Here is an 18603-nt window from a genome sequence, read left to right as displayed (position 1 = left end):
GAAAGTGGTTAAAGTTTTTATATTGTTATTAATAATATAATAATATTAATAAAATAATATTTATTAATATATTATTTATTACTATAATATTATTTATTTCTTAATATATTCTTTTTAATATATTATAATATAATATAAATAAATAATATTATATTATATTAATAAATAATATATTATAGATATGACAATTTCAAATAAGACATGGTGATATAATATGAAATACAAAAAAAATCAAATGTGTTTTAAGAAAAATATGTTTTGTATTTATTCGTGTTGATACGAATTTTAACACAACATAATTCAAGTTTTATACGTGTTGACGTATCTAAAAAAGTAACATGACATTAATAATACATTTAATTTAATCTTATCATACAAGTACACATTTAACATGTTTAACACTTTTAACATTTTTTTATATTTAGTTTAATTTAATATAAACATATAAAAATTATTTTAATTTTTAATCTTTTAATTATGATGCTTAATTAGCTAGTTAATAACATATAAAAATTATTTTAAACATTTAATTATGATACTCATTTAATAAGTTTTATAAAATTATTTTTTTATATTAATAATATAAATACAATATAAATATTAATATTTTTCCTTTACTTTATTATTTTATTCTTTAATCTTTAATAATTTATCATTTTGAATTTGATACTAAAAATTAATATAATATGTAATATGAATTAAATTTTAAATATGTATATTAAATGAATATTAAAATTTTTTATTTTTCTAATATGCAAGTACTTTTTTATATAATTAATATGACAAATTTATTAAATTGTAAATAATAAATAGATTATTTTAGTTGTATACTTGTATATATTTTTATTAATCGTGTTTATTCATATATATCCATATTAATTATGTCTATTTATGTATATTCATATTATTCATATTTTTTCGTATAATATTTAAACAAATTAATTGTACACATATTAATCATATTATATCTCATATAACATATATATTAAACGTATCATTTTCGTGTTTAAAATCTAAACACATTTTATAATTCATATCATGTATATGTTTTAATAATTCATGTCATTACACATATCGAACACAATATAAAAATACAAATTATCAAATCAATATATTATTAATATAATATATTAATAAATAATATAGTATTTATATTAATAATATATTATTTATTAATATATTATATTAATAATATATTAATTATTAATATATTATTTATATAATAAAAATATGATTTTATCACATCATTATAGTGGTTTAATTGTCATTTATGTAAACAACTCATGCCAAATTATTTTCGAAAAACTGAAAACAACATTCCTTTTTTAACAGATTTCAAAACTTCCCAAAACTTTATTTTCAGTTTTCAGAAAAAAAAACAAAAAACAAAAACAAAAACAAATTTCCAATCATATTTTTGTTTCAACTCAGGAGAAAATCCTTCCAATATCATAGGATTTCGGTGTTGCATTTAAGTACTTGTATTAAGAAAGAAAGAATCAAAAAACTACTGAAACCATAAAAAAAAAAAAAAAAAAAAGAAGTAATTTTGATTCACAGAAATAAATGAAGTTTTAACACTCGGGTGATTATTGCAGTTACTCAACTGAACATTCAAAAAGTAGCAGTATGAAAGCTCAAAGGAAAAAGAGTCCACTGAGATTTTATTTCGTTATCATGAGAAAAATTTAACAGTAAAATTTTTAAATTAACCCTCCAGTGCAGATGCTCCAGATATGATCTCAATCAACTCAGTAGTGATTGATGCTTGACGGGTTCTGTAACACGAATGACACAAAATATCTACATCAGTTATGAAAAAGAATAAAGAGTAAAAACAACTAAATGAGACTCAACAAAAATGACTAAGAATACTAGTTAAATACAGAAAATTTTCACTTGAAAGCATGTGTACATGAGAAAGAGAGAGGAAGACCTGTTATATGTAAGAGTAAGGCGATCAAGCATGTCGCCAGCATTTCTGCTTGAGCTATCCATAGCAGACATCCTTGCACCTTGCTCACTACAAGCATTCTCCAACACCGCATTGAACATGACCTGGAGAAAATATGAAAATCCTTTCATACTAAATTATAGAGACTATAGCACATACCAGCAGATAGAAAAAGACAAATAAAAAAAAATCTCAAGTTTTTTTTTTTTTTTACAGATTTTTTACCAGTAAGAAGATAAGTTGGCTTATGCATTCTCGGGTTTACTCAGCAGAATTTGCAACAACAGTGATCAACAAGGAAACTAAGAGCTCTATCAATACCATAGGAGCTTAACCAATTAAGCATTTACTTTATATCATAAATCACAGGAATTATTTCCATATGAGCAGTACTTTTTGTCATCTACGACCTAGGGTATCAAGGGAAATCACAAATTTGAAAAATGAGTTTTTGTTCATTAAACTTTCATGCAGAATAACAAGGGTTAATGTCATGAATGGTCCCAAATTACAATGAAATATTCAATGTGACACTTGAACTTTAAAAATCTCTAATATGATACATGAACTATAAATGTGTTAACTAATGTGGTACCTATCCTTACACGATTAGCTTCAAATGATAACATGTGACGGACAATTAACCCTCCAAGTACCAAATTAGTTAATGAATTCATAGTTCAGGTACTGTATTAGAAATTTTTAAAATTCAAATACCACATTGAACATTTCACTGTAGTTCAAGGACTATTTGTGACATTATCCCTAATAAGAAGGATATCTGTTTCAAACAGCAGGACTTACACAAGAGAACTGGAACTCTGCCAGATTTTGAAGTATTTCACCCTTTGTCTCACCACCCTCAATTTCATAGGAGTCTAGATCACCAAGCTTTCCCCCAGATTCAGCTTCCCTTTCAACAATCTATATGAACAAATCACCAAATGAAAAACAGGACTAAAATAGAGTAACATTTAAACAGGAAAAAATATAAACTATTAAGCTGAAAGATTCTTGTCATACTCACTTCAGGAGATAATACAGTTGACACTGTTGGCACGAATGAAACTACTGAGTGAAACTTGTTGAAGACAATCCTCAAAGCATCATACTCCACATTCTTTAAGATATCATCTGCAAGAACAGAGACCTGTAGATGCAAATAGTTGTAAGTACGGCGAAAAGAAAAAAAAAGGCCCATAAAAAAAGATTCATCTTGATTAGAAAATTCAGTTCATCCAAAGCGATCGATGGTTAACACAGTTAACCCCAATCTACAAATTGAGCAGAAGAGAGAAATTTATTGAAGACGGGTGATCCAGAAAAGAAAGTGGATTAAGGAAAGTCAAGATTAAACTCCAAGAAATTTTAGAATTGTAATCATTATTTGATGTTAGACAATTAGGGCATTATTTAAACTAGAATTGATATAAATAAGTGTTAATGTTATGTTTCCTTAGGTTATCAGTTTCAATTTAAGAAAAAAAAAATCTTTTCTCTTGGATTTACAAGTCTGGTACTCCGGTAATTCTTGTATGTTGTAAAGCTTAGAATTTGAGACCAAAGTTTCATTCAAGGTTTCCTTCCATTAGTATGTTTTCCTTCACAGTTTAGAACTTCTTTCAATCAATTTTGGCAGTTCCTACTTTTGAGATCTACTCAGTGTGAAAGTAGGATAACTAAAAATTTATACATGTACACATTAGCTATTTCAACTAATAGGGACCAGTACTAGAATTTGTATGCTCTTTAGGCTTGTGGAAGAAATTCCTAAGCCTATATGTGAAGCCTTTAAGGCCTTTGATGTGAAGACTGAGGAGATCTAGGTGTGAAGCCAAGATATTATCCTCTTCTTATTTTTATTTTCCAACACTCTGACAGATTATAACTAGCCTTAAAGCATTCTCATTCAACCCTAGAATCACCATCTATCAAACTCTAACCAGATCCACACCAAAACAACCTCCAAACTTCAAGCCTACCCTTAATTACTGTTATATCTAATATTCACTTCCCAGGCCAGTAGGGAGGTTGAATCTTTATTTGTGTTTTCACCTTCAAAATGGAGTCTTTCCTTTCTAAACCAACCAACAAACCTTAATTATCTTCTATTATCAAATTAAACCCTATAATTACAGATTCTTGCCCATCACATGATCAGATTTTTCTTACCATGATAGAACCCCACTTCCTGCACTACATTGCAAGAAACCAATCGACAAACAGTGAAGTTACTGAAGCATAAGATATGAGGTCAAAATATCCTGCTCATGCATAACCAAAAGATAGCCTTAAAGAAAGAATCAACCATTCAATATATCAATAAAAATTTTAACCCATACAAAAAGGTTCTTTCCTTGGAAATTTGCAGATAAACACACAATGACAGACCTGAGTGTAGCTCAAAGGATTCTTCTGCAACTCAGTAATGATTAACTCAATGTCCTTCTTAGAGTCACGAACCAATTGAGCCTTTGCCTTCTCTCCCAAAATAACATATTTTGTTTCTTTTTCAGGACCTATGGCAATAAAGATATTTAACTCATAAGAAGCATCCAATTGGACACCAGTTAAGAGGAAAAAAATAAAAGCAGAAAAGATTAAGTTGCTTGGAAGATATACCAGAGTTCAACTTGTGGAGACCCTTGCTTATCTTGACTGATGTAGAGTTAATTCCACCACAGAGACCTTTGTCTGAAGAGATGGTCACAACGACATTCTTCTTGACATCAACACCTAGCATTGTGACAAGACATATATTAATAAAATGACGCTAACAAGAAAATATACATTTGATATAAGTAAAAGATTATTAAAAAAATAAAAAAATCATAGAAGGATGAAAGAGAGTGAATACGCAAAGACCCTATAACCTGAACTAAGCAAATTTCAAAAGCATGTTATTGATGGTACGAAATAATTTACAAGTCAAGCTAAAACACTTCCCTTCAGATAGCGGTTTAATCTATTAGTTTCCAGTTTTGTAAAACTTCAGTTTTATTAACTATTATGCATAGAACACCACTCTATTTAAACCTGAATCAAGTAATATTAATTATTAACCAAGTCAACCTGGTATTATTGATACAGAAGCAGTTCTATAAATAACAGAGCCTCGCTAGAGCTTATATTAATTCAGAGCAAGGCCAAACATGAAAACACATAAAATCATACCACATGATTACGAGAAATCACAATCATGATTACTCCCCCAATAAACAAAATCAATGAAGAATTTTCACGCAAAATCCATCTTCTACAAATTATCTACCTATATTAATCTTAGGACAATATTACTCACCTAATTCTGAAACAAATACTCTAAGAAGCATTAATAAAACTGCAGCTAATCAGCTCAAGTTGTTCTGTTATCAATCAAATATCAAAGTTACATTTGTGTAAACCTTCAAGATAGAGAGGGTTGGCTGAAAAAAGCCACTGCCCCATAAGATTCAAAACATGAACATCAACGCAACAAAAAGGGAAGAGAGAACAAATTAACAGTCACTAACTTGATATAACAAACATTAAGCAAAATGCAATGACAACAGAAACAAATCAACTGAGCTTGCGTGGTAAAAAGATACATATCAAAGGCTTGTTAGTGGACATACTGGGTAGGTCACCAAGAAGTGCAGTAAATGGTTGCCAGAGGCCACGGGAATTCTCAGCTTTAGTTTGAATTGCTCTCAACTTTGAGGCTGCAACCATCTTCATTGCCTTTGTGATTTTCTGAATACTCTTGACACTCTTCATCCGGTTCCTAACTGCACAAGTAATTGACCTCCACCCAAATTATAACCTTCACCAAGAGCTCTAACTCTAGAAGAAAATGCGGGAAAGGATGTATGTATAACATTATAAGAAAAAAGAAAAAAAAACAAAATACAAAGAAATGAAAACAATTCTTACCAACTTGAGTCGAAACATATCGAACTCCAATAGGACCCTCATCCCTGCCATCCGAGTTAGTTTATTTAGTACTTCAAAACATCAAATTACATCAAACAAAACTCCGAAATTATAATTTTTATATAAATCTTATAAGGTTCAATCAAGTTTTTGATATATTTATCTTTTGAAATTAAACTATTGAACACACCACTACTAACTATTCAGCGATAAATATTTACCTGCATTGGCCAAAAAAAAAATCATTAAAAAAATTTAATGCATTCATTTCTATGAGCAGAGACATAAATTAAAATTTATTTTAAAATTGTCATTTTTATAAACAAAATAAGGGAAAATATACGAAAAAAAAAAAAAAAGAAAGAAGAACTAAAGTACATTAGACAAAACTAAAATCTAATCAGTCCAATAAGCCAAATAAAATATTTTTCGTTTGGTTACCAAGAAAGAATAGAAAAATGCATCATTTGGGCATCAGAAATAAGGCAGAAAAGGGGGAAAAAAATAAAAGATCTTTTTTTGTATAAGTTGTTAATCATCGAAGCGGAATGTATGTATATATACATATAGAGTAACAGAGAGATAGAGAGAGATGGGTTCAGATCGAGAAAATGAGATCCGTACTCGTGAGAGGGAGCGAGAGGAGGGGATCGGACGGCGGTTATTGGGCGGGGAGAGATCAGAGGGGCGAAACGCCTTCCTTCACGTCTGAGAGCAGCCATCGCCATCGGTTACCGATACTTACAAACCCTAGAAATCCTTGCTGTCTTGGATTAAAGATATTTTTTTCTTTTCTAATCTTTTGGGCGTTTTCACGTAATACTACTAGTTCTCTCAGCCCGGGTCAGTGTTTTACTACTAGCGTTAAAGTAAGGGAACGAGAATTTGGGATGGGAATTCGGTTTTGAACAATTTGATATTTCAAACGAACCAAGCAAAGCCAATCTTGCGGCGTCGTTTTGTTTCTAGGGTTTTTTTTTTTTTTTTGGGCCACATGTTTATTGGGTTTAGTAACGTCCAACATGAAACGTAATTCAGTAAGGTTATTCGTAAGCATGATTAAATAGTTTGTATTTTATAAAATTGATATATTTTTTATTTAAAGAATTAATTCTTGAAAAAACTTTGATTCGAATTAGAGGTGATATTATTTTTTTAATCAAAATAAGTTTGAAGGAAGATTTTAAGAGGTTTTGTCTCAATTTACTTATGTTATATATAAAAATATATATTTTATTATTTATTTATTTTAATATTTATATAAATATATTATATTAATAAAATTATAATTTAATATTTTAATTTAAAATATTAATTTAATAAAAAATTATATTATAGAATTAAAATATAATTGATATTAAACACAATATTTTTATAAATACTATACTAAGTTAATTATTAAGTTAATTTTAACCTGAATTATATATATAGCAGTTGAAATTAAATATAAAAATTTAAATATAAAAAATAATAATTTGATGTTAAATTAGAGGAAAATCTTTTATAAATTGGATTGGAATCGGACGAGATCCGAGTCGACTCACTGCCACCTCAGCAATTTGCCAGTTTTTCAAAGCGCAATCGAACTCAACTTGTTTAACGTTAATCCGAGTTTGAGTTTAACCGGGAAGTCACAAATTGAGCTGAGTTCCAACTTTATGCATATATATATACAGATGCAATTTCTATAAAAATATTATTAAAAGAAAAAAAATTATTAAATAAATAGCAGAAGGAAAACAAAGGCTGAATAAAATTAAAAAATTATGGCATCGGAGAAGACGTGCCTATACGAGGTGCTAGGCTTATCCCTTGACTGCATCCAAGACGAGATCCACTCAGCCTCCAAAAAGCTCGCCCTCCAACGCCACCCTGATAAGCTCATTCAATCCGGCGTTTCTCAGGCCGACGCCACCGCCCTATTCCAAGAGCTCGTCCACGCGTACGAAGTCCTCGCGTACGAAGTCCTCTCCGACCCCAAAGAGCGTTCCTGGTACGACTCTCGCCGTTCCCAAATCCTCTTCGCCGACCGCACCGCCACCCTGACCTCTTCTCTTTCTTCTCCAACAACGTTTATTCCGGTTACTCCGACTCGGGTCGGGGCTTCTACAAGATTTATTCCGAACTTTTCTCTAAAATTTATGCCAATGAAATTAATTTTGCTAAAAAGTTAGGGTTAGGGTCAGATGTAATAAAAGAAGCTCCTTTGATGGGGAATTTAGAGAGTCCGTACGTTTAAGTTACGGCTTTTTATAATTACTGGTTGGGGTTTACTACTGTTATGGATTTTGTTTGGGTTGATGAGTATGATTTTATGGCGGGACCCAACCGGAAATTGCGGAGGGTTATGGAGGAAGAGAGTAAGAAACTGCGGAGGAAGGCGAAAAGGGATTATAACGAGAGGGTTAGCGGGTTGGCAGAGTTTGTTAAGAAGAGGGATAAGAGAGTTATTGATATGAATGTGAAAAGGAAAAAAGAGATGGAAAGGAGGAAAGAGGAGGAGAGGGAAAGGAAGAGGAAGATGGAGAAGGAGAGGTTGGGGAGAGTTAGGGTACATGAGGAGCCAGAATGGGCTAAAGTTGAAGAAGAAGAAATGGATGGTTGGGATGAAATGGAGGAGAAAGGAAAAGAGAAGAAAGAGTTGTATTGTGTGGCATGTGGGAAGAAGTTTAAGAGTGAGAAGCAATGGAAGAATCACGAGCAGTCAAAGAAGCTTAAGGAGAAAGTGGCAGAGTTGAGGGACTCGTTTATTGATGAGGAAGAAGAGGAAGGGGAGTTGGAGGCGGAAGAGGATGTGGAGGAAAGGTTTAGGGAGGGTTTACGGATTGAAGAGGAAGAGGAGGATAAAGGAGAGAATAGAGTTGATGAGTTGAGTGAGAAGGATGATGGGTTTTTTTATGTTGGGGAAGGGGCTGAAGTGGCGGTTGAAGTAGATAGTGATAATAATGATGATGAAGAAAACACTGTTCCTGAAGCAATTGTGTCAGGGCAAAGAGATAAAAAGAATGCTTCTTTTAAGAGTGAGGACATGGTTTCGCAGACGGGATTTCGTGTCAAGGATGACAATGATGAGAGGGAATTGATGGAACATGATAACTGGAAGAACAGAAGGAGAAACATAAGAGGGAAGAAAGAGATTGGTAAGAAGAATGGCAGTGACACAATGAAGAGTGATTTGAACAAAACTAAAAGCAAGGATGAAGAAGCTAGCGTAAATGATACTCTGCATGTGGGGGGGAAACAATGAGAAGATTTCAAAGCAACCTGTTGGTAGAAAAGGGAATATGAAGAAAGAATCCAATACCCAATCGAAGAACTCATCTAAAGGAAAGAAAATGAAGGTATGCTTTACTCTCCATTTTTATTGATATTATCTTCTGATTAAACCATTGCTAGTTACCTCCATATATATAACTTGCTGGATTAGACCACCTTCTTGTTTTGCTATCTTATGCTCAGTTTTGAATTAATAACTTTTGACTCACTTAGAAAAAAAGGTTTTTGACCTGATTAGTTCGCAGACTGAAAAACAGATTAAATTACTTGAGATTTCCAGTATGAATAAACCACAATAATATGTTATTTCTATCGTCCTAGCATAGATTATTTGTGATGAGTGATCAACTGATATCAAGATCCTAGAGGTGCCAATATAGAGTGCTATTGTAGTACATGGAGAGAATACAGGGAACCATGTAATTGCTTCTTTACATGCACACAAAAAGGAGGGATTTTAGTTAATTGCCTGGCAAGTGTTTGATGAACCAGTTCCATTGCAGAGTATTTGGTAGCCTATCTAAAAAGAGAGACTTTCACCACCAAGCACAATTATTCATAAAAATCATCTAAATACTTTTATGTATTTTGTTTGAAATGTACCAGTAGTAGTGAATTATGCTTGTATCTCTCATTTCTGGTCTAATTGTCAAAATATGCATTCACATGCAGGTAACAGCAAAGCATTCTGTTAATATATGTGACACATGTGGAGAGGAATTTCAAACAAAGTATGTGGACGTTATAATCTCACCGCTACTCTTCTTTTTCAAATTCCTTAAAGCATTTCTATCAAAATACAAAAAAGAAATCTCAGCGTATCATGGCAGAAATAAATTACATAAGCATTTGGAAGACACTGGTCATGCTAGACTGAAATTCCGATGAAAGCAATAGGTTATTCTTAATTTATGCAGAGGATTGTTAATCAAACACACCAGCTCAGTGATAGCATTTCAGAATTTGGACAGCAAGAAGCTGCTCATTCTTTTAAATCCATTCATCCATTATTATTGCAAAAGCAAACTGCTGGTGGTCAAAATGATACTGTAAGAAGCATGCCTTCACTTTTGCCTATTCTGTTTATTCTAAAACAGTATAATGATATGAGATATTTAGATAGTGCTGTTAACTTTTTTTTTTTGGATTTTTTTTGACTTCACAAATTTTGACCGAAATGAATTACAAGGATTTTGTAATTAGGAGAGAATTCTCTTTGTACTTTCCCCGTAAATTATTTGCTATGAACACATGCAGTTGCTTGATGATGAATTGAACCGCAGAACATTAAGAGGCCTTGACATGTATTTTCTATTTTGCAAATTCTTTTATCCCACATTTATCAGATATAGGTTCTTGAATTGCAAATTAATCGTGGGAAGGAAATGTAAAAGCTGATACTATTTAAAATTCTTAGTAAAAAAATGTATGAATTTAATAAAAATAAAAAATATATTTAGTGTATATGTGATATAATAATTTTGTTATCAACATTTTAGTCTAATGGTTAAAGTCGTTAGAGAGGATATTAAAAATTTGGTTTCAAATTAGGCCATTCACTTTTTTTTTTTATTTGTATTGGGATTTTATCTTTTTGATATAATAAAAAAATACAATAATTTTTATATTTTAAATATATTTAACACTAAATAGTCTAATCTAAATGAATTACCAAATTTAATAAATAGTAACTTTAATTTCTCTGTCCAGTAATCCTTTACCTGAACCGTTTAAAACCAGCAGTTTACCTCGTGTGAATGTTTTTAGATTTTTACAGCTCGTCTGATATCAAGGGTTTTGGCTCTTTTACCTCTATTTTTTTACTTGTTACGAGAAAAAAAAAAGGGGGGCGTCAGGAAGAAAAAATATGTTTTTAAGCAATAAAGACAAATCCTCGTTGAAACGCAATTACAGAACATTTTACAACATTGCTGCTTCTTGGGAGCGGGAGGGCATGAATTAAATTCAAATTTTAATTCAATTAATTTATATAATTATTTTTAAAATGATATTTAAGAAGTATAAACTTTAAATCTTAACATTTATGATCTTTTTTCCTCTATTCTCAACTGTAAATTCTTTGTAAAAAACATCATAAGTCGGTCCTTGCTATGTTCCTAGTCTGAGATCCATTGTCAGGATGGCTACTATATGCAAGGGACTGGGGAGAGAGAGAGAGAGCAATTAACCCATTTAAGTTTTGCTAGTTATGCTAATACGGTTCGCTACAGCTACTAAAATACAAACCAAATACATAAAATGGATGTATATCACACATAAAAGGAGATTACCCTATCAATATCATCTACTCTACTACTTGTTTGGGCAACAAGAATTGCTTGACTCTGGACCATCAATGCTATTACCTCAGAAATTTACATACGAAATGCTGGCAACAAAGAGTTGAAATCATAATGGTTTTGTGGTTGCTTCCTGAATGTAAGTCGTGGCCTCATCTTCTGATAGCTGTTTGCCTTCGACCAGGCCTAATAGTAAAGTCTCAGCATATTCTTTGCAAGGAGCACGCAAAGGAATCTCTCCCGACTTAAAGCTTTCCATCACTGAGAGGGGACACCTGAATATCATCAAATAAACAAAATAAAATGGTGAAAAAACGAATTTGTAGCCAACAGTCATATCATCTGTTGGTAGATCGCTGGACTCTTAGTTTTAGTAATCAAATTTATTCCTGACGATATCAAATACAAAAAAAATGAGTTTGTAAAATGAAAATTGAGTTGCCAAGAAAGTGCGTTAAAGTTTACGTCATGGTCAGTATAGGTATATCATTCTCCTTTCCCAAGTAAACAACGTTATGATACCAGCCTTCCTGCATAAAGAGCCAAGTTGCTTGAAAACGTTAAAGCTCATAACCTTTAAAATATGACAGTAGGAGTGCAAAAATATTGCAAACTAATATGAAAGGGCATGATAAATATGGAGTACCTTGACAGCCTCCACGGAAAAGGAACCTTCATTTGGGATGGAGTTCAAAGCATTTAGATCAAAAAAAGGAGAACTCATGTCATGAACTGAAATATTTTCCTGAAGCAAAACATCATTGAACTGCTCTAGCCTGTTTAAATGCCAAAAAATAAAAAATTCAGATAGGATGATGAAGCAAACAGGCTGATCCCAATGCATTAGTGCTGGTCCTATCGGGAGACTTCAGATTTGTTTCTTAAAGAACTACAATGGAGACTGAAATTATCTTCTACATACAGAGGAGGAAATCCAAACTAGAAAAGTGCAATATGGAATAACTTACGTAATCCTATAGAGGCACATGTAAGTTTTGTCTTGGCTGTTGCTTTGAGGATGAAGGAAAGCAACCCCTCCGGGACCCCATGTTTGGTTAAAATCACGACCAAAGAAAAGACGGTGAGGACAAGTTTTCCAGGTAATCTCCTTCGGAGGATTTCTATCCATTGAACCAGAACATGGTTTTTTCATACCTTTAACCTAGAATCATATTTACAAATATCAAGATTGACATAAAATAGATTAAAGTGGGAGAAGCAAAGAAAAATAAAAGGGAGGGAAAAAAATGGTCTGAAGAAGAGGAACAACAGAGCTCCTGTGCTACAAATCATGGTGCTTGAGAAAAGAAAGGACATCAAACAATAAACCATGTAGAGAGTAAAAGCTAACACAGCAGACATTCCCATAGACCAAGCAATTGCAATTTGTGCCTTTTTGTGGATAGCATCTAGATCCTGGTTAACAACTGCATTAGCTTTCCCAGTGAAAGGGGTTAAACTATTTAACAAGAAGTGGCTAAAATGGCAATTTTTCCTATTATGCGAGCCTTATTACCTCTGCCAACAAGAAACTACATCAGACAAACACTACATAATCAAGATGCAGAAACTTTGAAAGCTATAGGACAAAAGCACACTCCAATAATAAAAAAAATGGTTTATTTTTTTCCTCCCCCCTCCACCTGTCAACTGGTAACCCAAGTTTATCAAGATAACATATGGCTCTGAATTAGTTATTGTCTTGACGCTACCAGATTCAATTGACATCTTTGATTTCAGGTGTAGGGATATCATCCATACTTTTAACACAAAACGCCATTACCTGTCCACCTTCGATATAGCAGAGGAACCTTGACTTCCACATATTTGATCCAAAAGTGGCATACCAAATGTCAGTCTTGGACAGCTCTGATCTCCATAGGGCACTATTTACTTGATCTGCATTAGTATGGAGCTTATCATTTAAAGTAAAAACTAAAGAACAAAACTAACTTAATAACTTTGGTCTTAACTTTACTACCATGATTATCTTCAATCTTCAACCTCAAAAGGGGTTCTACAACATCCTCACCAGCTGAAACTAGGTCTTCTGATACAATTTTCGAAGCTTCATCCTCCTCCTCATCAGATTCAGAGCTTGATAGTAGAATATGCTGAGTTGCAAAGAACTATATTAGAAGATGTACAGGTTCAATGAATAACATTATATGTCTTAAAATTACAAGAACCCTAAGACAGGTATCTCAGAAAGATGCATTTTCTCCCCAGGACTCCATCCTTAATTACAAGAACCCTAAAACATTCATCTTGTACATTTTTTCATCTTTCTCATTCAGGATTTACTCTTCCTTCTTTTCAGAAATATATTTAGATGTATTCCAGACCCCTACAAGATTATATTAGCATCATGTACCAATTATTGACTAATCATAAATTAGCCTCTTTTTTCCCATAAACAAGCAATTACTGAATTTTTGGTTTGTGTTTAATCCTAAAGAATTTTAAAATCACCTAAAAAAGACTAGTTTAACAAAGACATTAATGCATCCTAATCTACCAAGTATCCACATTTGACGTGATGAAAGCACAAAGGTAAATCTGCAACCAAGATGAAAAAAGCCTTACAGGAGGAGCTTTTTGATTGGTCAACTTAGTTGGTAATTCATCAGCAAGTGTTGGCCAGAATGCACTTAATATCCGGCGAACCTGGCAAACAGATCATTTATGCCTCAGCAGAAGAAAATCTATATCAACAACAAATCGCTAACAACTGATAAGGAACTAAAGTGAAAAGGAGGAAAAAGAAAGCATGGTTAACTCCACAAAACAAGAGAAGTGGGAAGCTCCGTAAAAACCATTGTAACGGATTATTACCGCTTGTATTACTCGCCATGTTGACTCAAATGGATATGCCTCAGAAAATCCAGAAATAGGTTTGTCTTCTAACAAAACTTCCATGCAAGCCAGGGCTGAATTTGCTATGGAATCAGGATTGTATCCTCCTTCCAATGCCAAAACAATCCTACCTTGAGCAAAATCCATCAACTGGAAAAAGAAGTTATATTAAATGCAAAAGATATAGAAAACCATCTTTTTAGACATACACAAAAGATGCAATAAATTAAATTCTCACTTCGAAAAAATTATGAAGGTAATGGGTAATTAAAAGTAACATACCAACTGCAATGAACATAGAGAAATCATAGGGGAGAAATTAAGGAAATGGTAATAAAAATTAATCACTAACCTTCTTCAACATAACTGAATATCCATACGGTGTTACCCGACATCCCCCTAGAGGATCACCAAGAGCTGTTCCAAACAACATAGACGTAATATTTATGATGAAGAAGAGATTAAAAGCATCCTAAAAACCAGGGATTCTAAATCTCAACAGTGTAAGCATAAAACCATCAAACCTGCATCAAATCCTGCAGATATTATAATTATGTCAGGATTAAATTCCTGGGCAACAGGAACTAAAATATGGTCCCAAACTGCAAGATAGTCAGCATCCCCACACTGGCCATTCTCCCAAGGGACATTTATATTATATCCTGCACCTGGTCCTTCTCCAACCATGGTGTAAAAACCATCGTCATTAGCAGGGTAAAAACTGCCAAACTCATGCCTGAAGACAAATTAAAATGGTCAAGGAGGTTATATGCCAGTAACAATATGTGATTAAGCATCACACAGTCTAGAGTCAATCTGAAAGCCTGCACTTTAAATAGAATTGAGAACAAATATAGCTATAACTAAAAGGCTATTACACAATTAATGCCATCTTTAAAAAATGAAAAACTATCTATAGCATATATAATAGTCCCCAAAAAAAAAAAACTATTTTAGAGTAAGAGCATACACAACTTAATAAAGAAAAATATGGGCTCATATTAGTTATGTACCTGTGAACAGAGAAGAACAGAACACGAGGATCCTTCCAGAAAGCTTTTTGAGTACCATTACCATGATGAACATCCCAATCAACTATCAAAATCTTGTTTATTCCAAGTTCTGGCTGCAAGGGGAAAACATAAATCATGTAAAAATGCATATTGTCGCTATCCCGAAAGCTTCACTGTAAAATTGGGAAAAATGACCCTGAATTAGAAAAGCTAGCTGCCATTTCTCACCCTTTCATCAAGTAGAAAACTTGCTGCTATAGCTACATTGTTAAATAAACAAAATCCCATTGCCTCATCATATTCAGCATGATGTCCAGGTGGCCTAACAATGGCGAAAGCAGAATCCAATTCCCCTTTTGCCACTTTCTCAGCAACCTATTTGACAAAATAAATTGCTGCGGTCAGATTTTTAACTTTAAAATGTAAGTGTAACATATATCAGAGAATAATTTATAATGTACCTCAATGACAGAGCCAGCTGCGAGGTAAGCAGACTCTGATGATCCTTCATTTAAATATATAGAACTTAATTTGGACGCAATATGCTTTCTCTTTGAATCATACTCTTTGCAGCTTACATTTCGAATCAAATTAACATGGTTTTTGGAGTGAACAGAACAAATGTATTTATCCTCAGCTTCTTTTGCATTTAAAAGCACACATCTAAAAGAAAAAGCCAATGATAAAAAATTTAGAACATCAAAACAACAACAAACTAGACATCATATCCCATAACTCTGGGGTCAACTTTATGAAAGACCAAAGGAGAATCATGTTAGGTTCTGATTTCAAATCTTCTTGTGCCACTCTTTTTTATCCACAACAACCTTTCCATCTACTTCCTTGACCTTTATATCATTCTTTATTAATTGCATCTGCGTCTTTCATGGTTGGCCCCTAAAAGTATTGCTCTCTGCAAAATCTAGAAGGTCATATATATATATATATATATATATATATATATATATATAAAACCACACACACACACTAAGACCTAAAAAAGAAATGAATTTAAATAATTTGAGGATATAAAAACTAATTGTACTCCAATTAGACCTAGCAATTCTTATATTTGTGTCATGTCTAATTTATATCAGTTTCGTATCAAACACATACAAAATACGAAAATTATCATGCCGCATTGGCAATATGTCATGCCAAACGTGAAACATACTTTTTTATTAACATTGCAAATTTTGTAGCTTTAGTTTTTTTTTTTTTTGTTCTGTTGTCGCGTTGTGTATATATTGTGTATGACATTATCAGATTTAGTCCCAATAAAGCAAATTGAAGATTTGAAATGAATTTCACAACAAATTATGGAATTATTGCCATTTATTATTCTAAAAACTAGCTTAAAACGGAGTTCTCAACACAAATAAACCGCGGGGAAACGAAAGAAAATTTCAGATAACGGTGAAAAGTTAAAAAGTTACTGTTGGAGAATTCCGGCGAGTTTGAGCTTGTTCCAAATGACAGTGATGCGATTGGGATTCTCGGGATGATAATCATCATCAGGCGTACGATGCTTGCACATCCTCCGATCGTAAATTAAGCCTACTCGCCGTTGATTTTTAGCATCGTTGATGCGGTTGGAGTTGCTCTTGCCCTCACCTGATTCCACCTCCATCATCTCTCTCTCTCTCTGACTGTCTGTCTCTTTGCTTAGCTCACAGTCTCATTCAGGAGAGAGAGAGAGAGACAGCAGCAGCCGACTGAGCGACTTTCTGTTTGAAATTAAAATTTTGAAATTTTTTATAATTTCCCCCCTTTTGTTTCCTTTGCTTTGGGGATATTTGGAGGGAACCTGACACGCATTACTTGTTTGACCGACGGTCTGCATGCACTTTCTAATATTAAACGGTGGCGTTTTTGTCATAATGGTTGCTCTTGTTGGTATATTTGCGAAACGTACACCAATATTAATATTTTTTAAGGCTGCGTTTGGCAAAGCTTCCAATACAATAGGAAGCATTCCAAAGTGTTAATGCTGTTTTGATCTTCCTGTAAATTTCGATGTGAAACGAATGACTCTCTACCGCACTAAGTGTTATCTAGCAACGAGTTCTTGAAAATTAATAAATATTATGATAATTTTAAGAAAAAAAAATATAAATTGATTCAGTGATAAGTGTATATATTTTTTTGTTCAAATTATTAGATTTGGATTCTTTAATTTTTCAAATCAAAAGAAAAAAAATTTACTTGATCAATAACTAAGATTTATTTTCATCCTTGTTGAGATTAATTAAACAGATCATGAAAACATGAAGTCTTTAATTGTAATATCTAAATCCGTCATCGTTTAAGTGATTTTAATAGCTGTTATGCATTAAAAAAAGTTATTGGTTAAAACACTAAATTTTTTTTTTTAAGTATTTCATTTTTTTAAATAAATTTTTATTTTTTATTATATTCAATTAGATTTTTATTTTTTAATTTGTATTCAAATAAAAAAATTGATTTATGTTAAAATTTTATTTATATTCAAATTAAAGGTTAAGGGTTTATTAAAATATAAATTAAAATTTAAGGATTTTATTTGAGTGTAAATTAATAATTAATAATTTCTTTAGGTACGATCAAAATATAAAGACTTATTTAAATAAAATGATAAAATTTTAAATTTTTTTGGTTATTTTAGCCAAAAATTCTTTAGTGTTAAATGTATAAATATAGTTTATACATTTTATGTACTAAAATGTACATAAAATAATTTTATACATTAAATTTATCAATTTATATATTTTTATCGGACAATATATTAATAATTAATTATTTTATTTTATTTTATTTTATTTTATATAAAAATTATATATTATAATTTATGTTGATGAAAAATTAAAATTTATATATGAATTTAATTAAAATTTTAAATTATATTATTTTTATATATTTTTTATATTTTTATTTCATATCATTTTGTTGTGTTATTAGTCTTATATGAAATTAAAAGAATGATAGTTTATTTATAATTTATATGGTACTGCTTTAAAATTTGTAAGAAAAAATTAAATTTAGGAAATTTAATGTCAGTTTATTCCAATACATCCTACAATTAGGTCATTGACAATGGAAGGATTTATGGCAGACAGGGTGAGCAATCAAATCCGTCCCGACAAGTTTCAACCCGATTCAATCTCATTACGTCAAGTTTTTTTTTTTGAAATTCGAGTTTGGGATAAGGTTGGATCGGGTTATAATTTTAGACAAATTCGATTCGATTTGATATTATATAAAAATAATTTTTTAATTAATTTTTTATTTATATATATTTATATAATTATATATT

General features: G+C 31.7%; 2 protein-coding genes and 1 pseudogene across 3 annotated transcripts; 1 reads left to right on the top strand and 2 right to left on the bottom strand.

Annotated features, from left to right (window-relative positions):
- Positions 1-1567: 1567 nt before the first annotated feature.
- Positions 1568-6758, bottom strand: LOC111284188 (ATP synthase subunit gamma, mitochondrial). Its single transcript, XM_022872911.2, has 9 exons — positions 6491-6758; positions 5867-5910; positions 5569-5721; positions 4577-4690; positions 4346-4473; positions 2982-3104; positions 2759-2878; positions 1937-2058; positions 1568-1778 (listed from the first exon to the last, which is right to left on the bottom strand). Exons 1-9 carry the CDS (start codon positions 6592-6594, stop codon positions 1709-1711), a joined length of 978 nt encoding a protein of 325 aa, XP_022728646.1. The 5' UTR covers positions 6595-6758; the 3' UTR covers positions 1568-1708.
- A 755-nt stretch (positions 6759-7513) lies between these two features.
- On the top strand, positions 7514-10274 carry LOC111289540 (DNAJ protein JJJ1 homolog; annotated as a pseudogene). Its single transcript, XR_016329341.1, has 2 exons — positions 7514-9207; positions 9815-10274. The product of XR_016329341.1 is annotated as a DNAJ protein JJJ1 homolog (transcript).
- A 1047-nt stretch (positions 10275-11321) lies between these two features.
- LOC111289534 (histone deacetylase 5-like) lies at positions 11322-17081 on the bottom strand. The gene is made up of 14 exons (XM_022880654.2): positions 16748-17081; positions 15773-15974; positions 15540-15686; positions 15312-15424; positions 14823-15034; positions 14651-14715; positions 14278-14448; positions 14029-14109; positions 13424-13556; positions 13226-13341; positions 12411-12604; positions 12089-12218; positions 11908-11972; positions 11322-11717 (listed from the first exon to the last, which is right to left on the bottom strand). The coding sequence occupies exons 1-14, from the start codon at positions 16942-16944 to the stop codon at positions 11552-11554; spliced, it is 1992 nt and encodes a 663-aa protein (XP_022736389.1). The 5' UTR covers positions 16945-17081; the 3' UTR covers positions 11322-11551.
- Positions 17082-18603: the final 1522 nt, after the last annotated feature.

Source organism: Durio zibethinus, chromosome 17, assembly GCF_047325235.1.
Source record: "Durio zibethinus cultivar Kanyao isolate XHJ-2024 chromosome 17, ASM4732523v1, whole genome shotgun sequence".
In the NCBI taxonomy this organism is placed as follows: Eukaryota; Viridiplantae; Streptophyta; class Magnoliopsida; order Malvales; family Malvaceae; genus Durio; species Durio zibethinus.
This window is presented reverse-complemented; position numbering and strand designations above follow the sequence as displayed.

Coding starts and splice junctions, on each gene's coding strand:
- LOC111284188 (XM_022872911.2), bottom strand. CDS start 6,594: ATGGCGATGGCTGCTCTCAGACGTGAAGGAAGGCGTTTCGCCCCTCTG. Junction 5,911..6,490: donor CCTCTCGCTCCCTCTCACGA/GTACGGATCTCA, acceptor CTCGGATGGCAG/GGATGAGGGTCCTATTGGAG. Junction 5,722..5,866: donor ATATGTTTCGACTCAAGTTG/GTAAGAATTGTT, acceptor TTACTTGTGCAG/TTAGGAACCGGATGAAGAGT.
- LOC111289534 (XM_022880654.2), bottom strand. CDS start 16,944: ATGATGGAGGTGGAATCAGGTGAGGGCAAGAGCAACTCCAACCGCATC. Junction 14,716..14,822: donor ATCTGCAGGATTTGATGCAG/GTTTGATGGTTT, acceptor TGTTTGGAACAG/CTCTTGGTGATCCTCTAGGG. Junction 13,342..13,423: donor GAAGATTGAAGATAATCATG/GTAGTAAAGTTA, acceptor ATACTAATGCAG/ATCAAGTAAATAGTGCCCTA.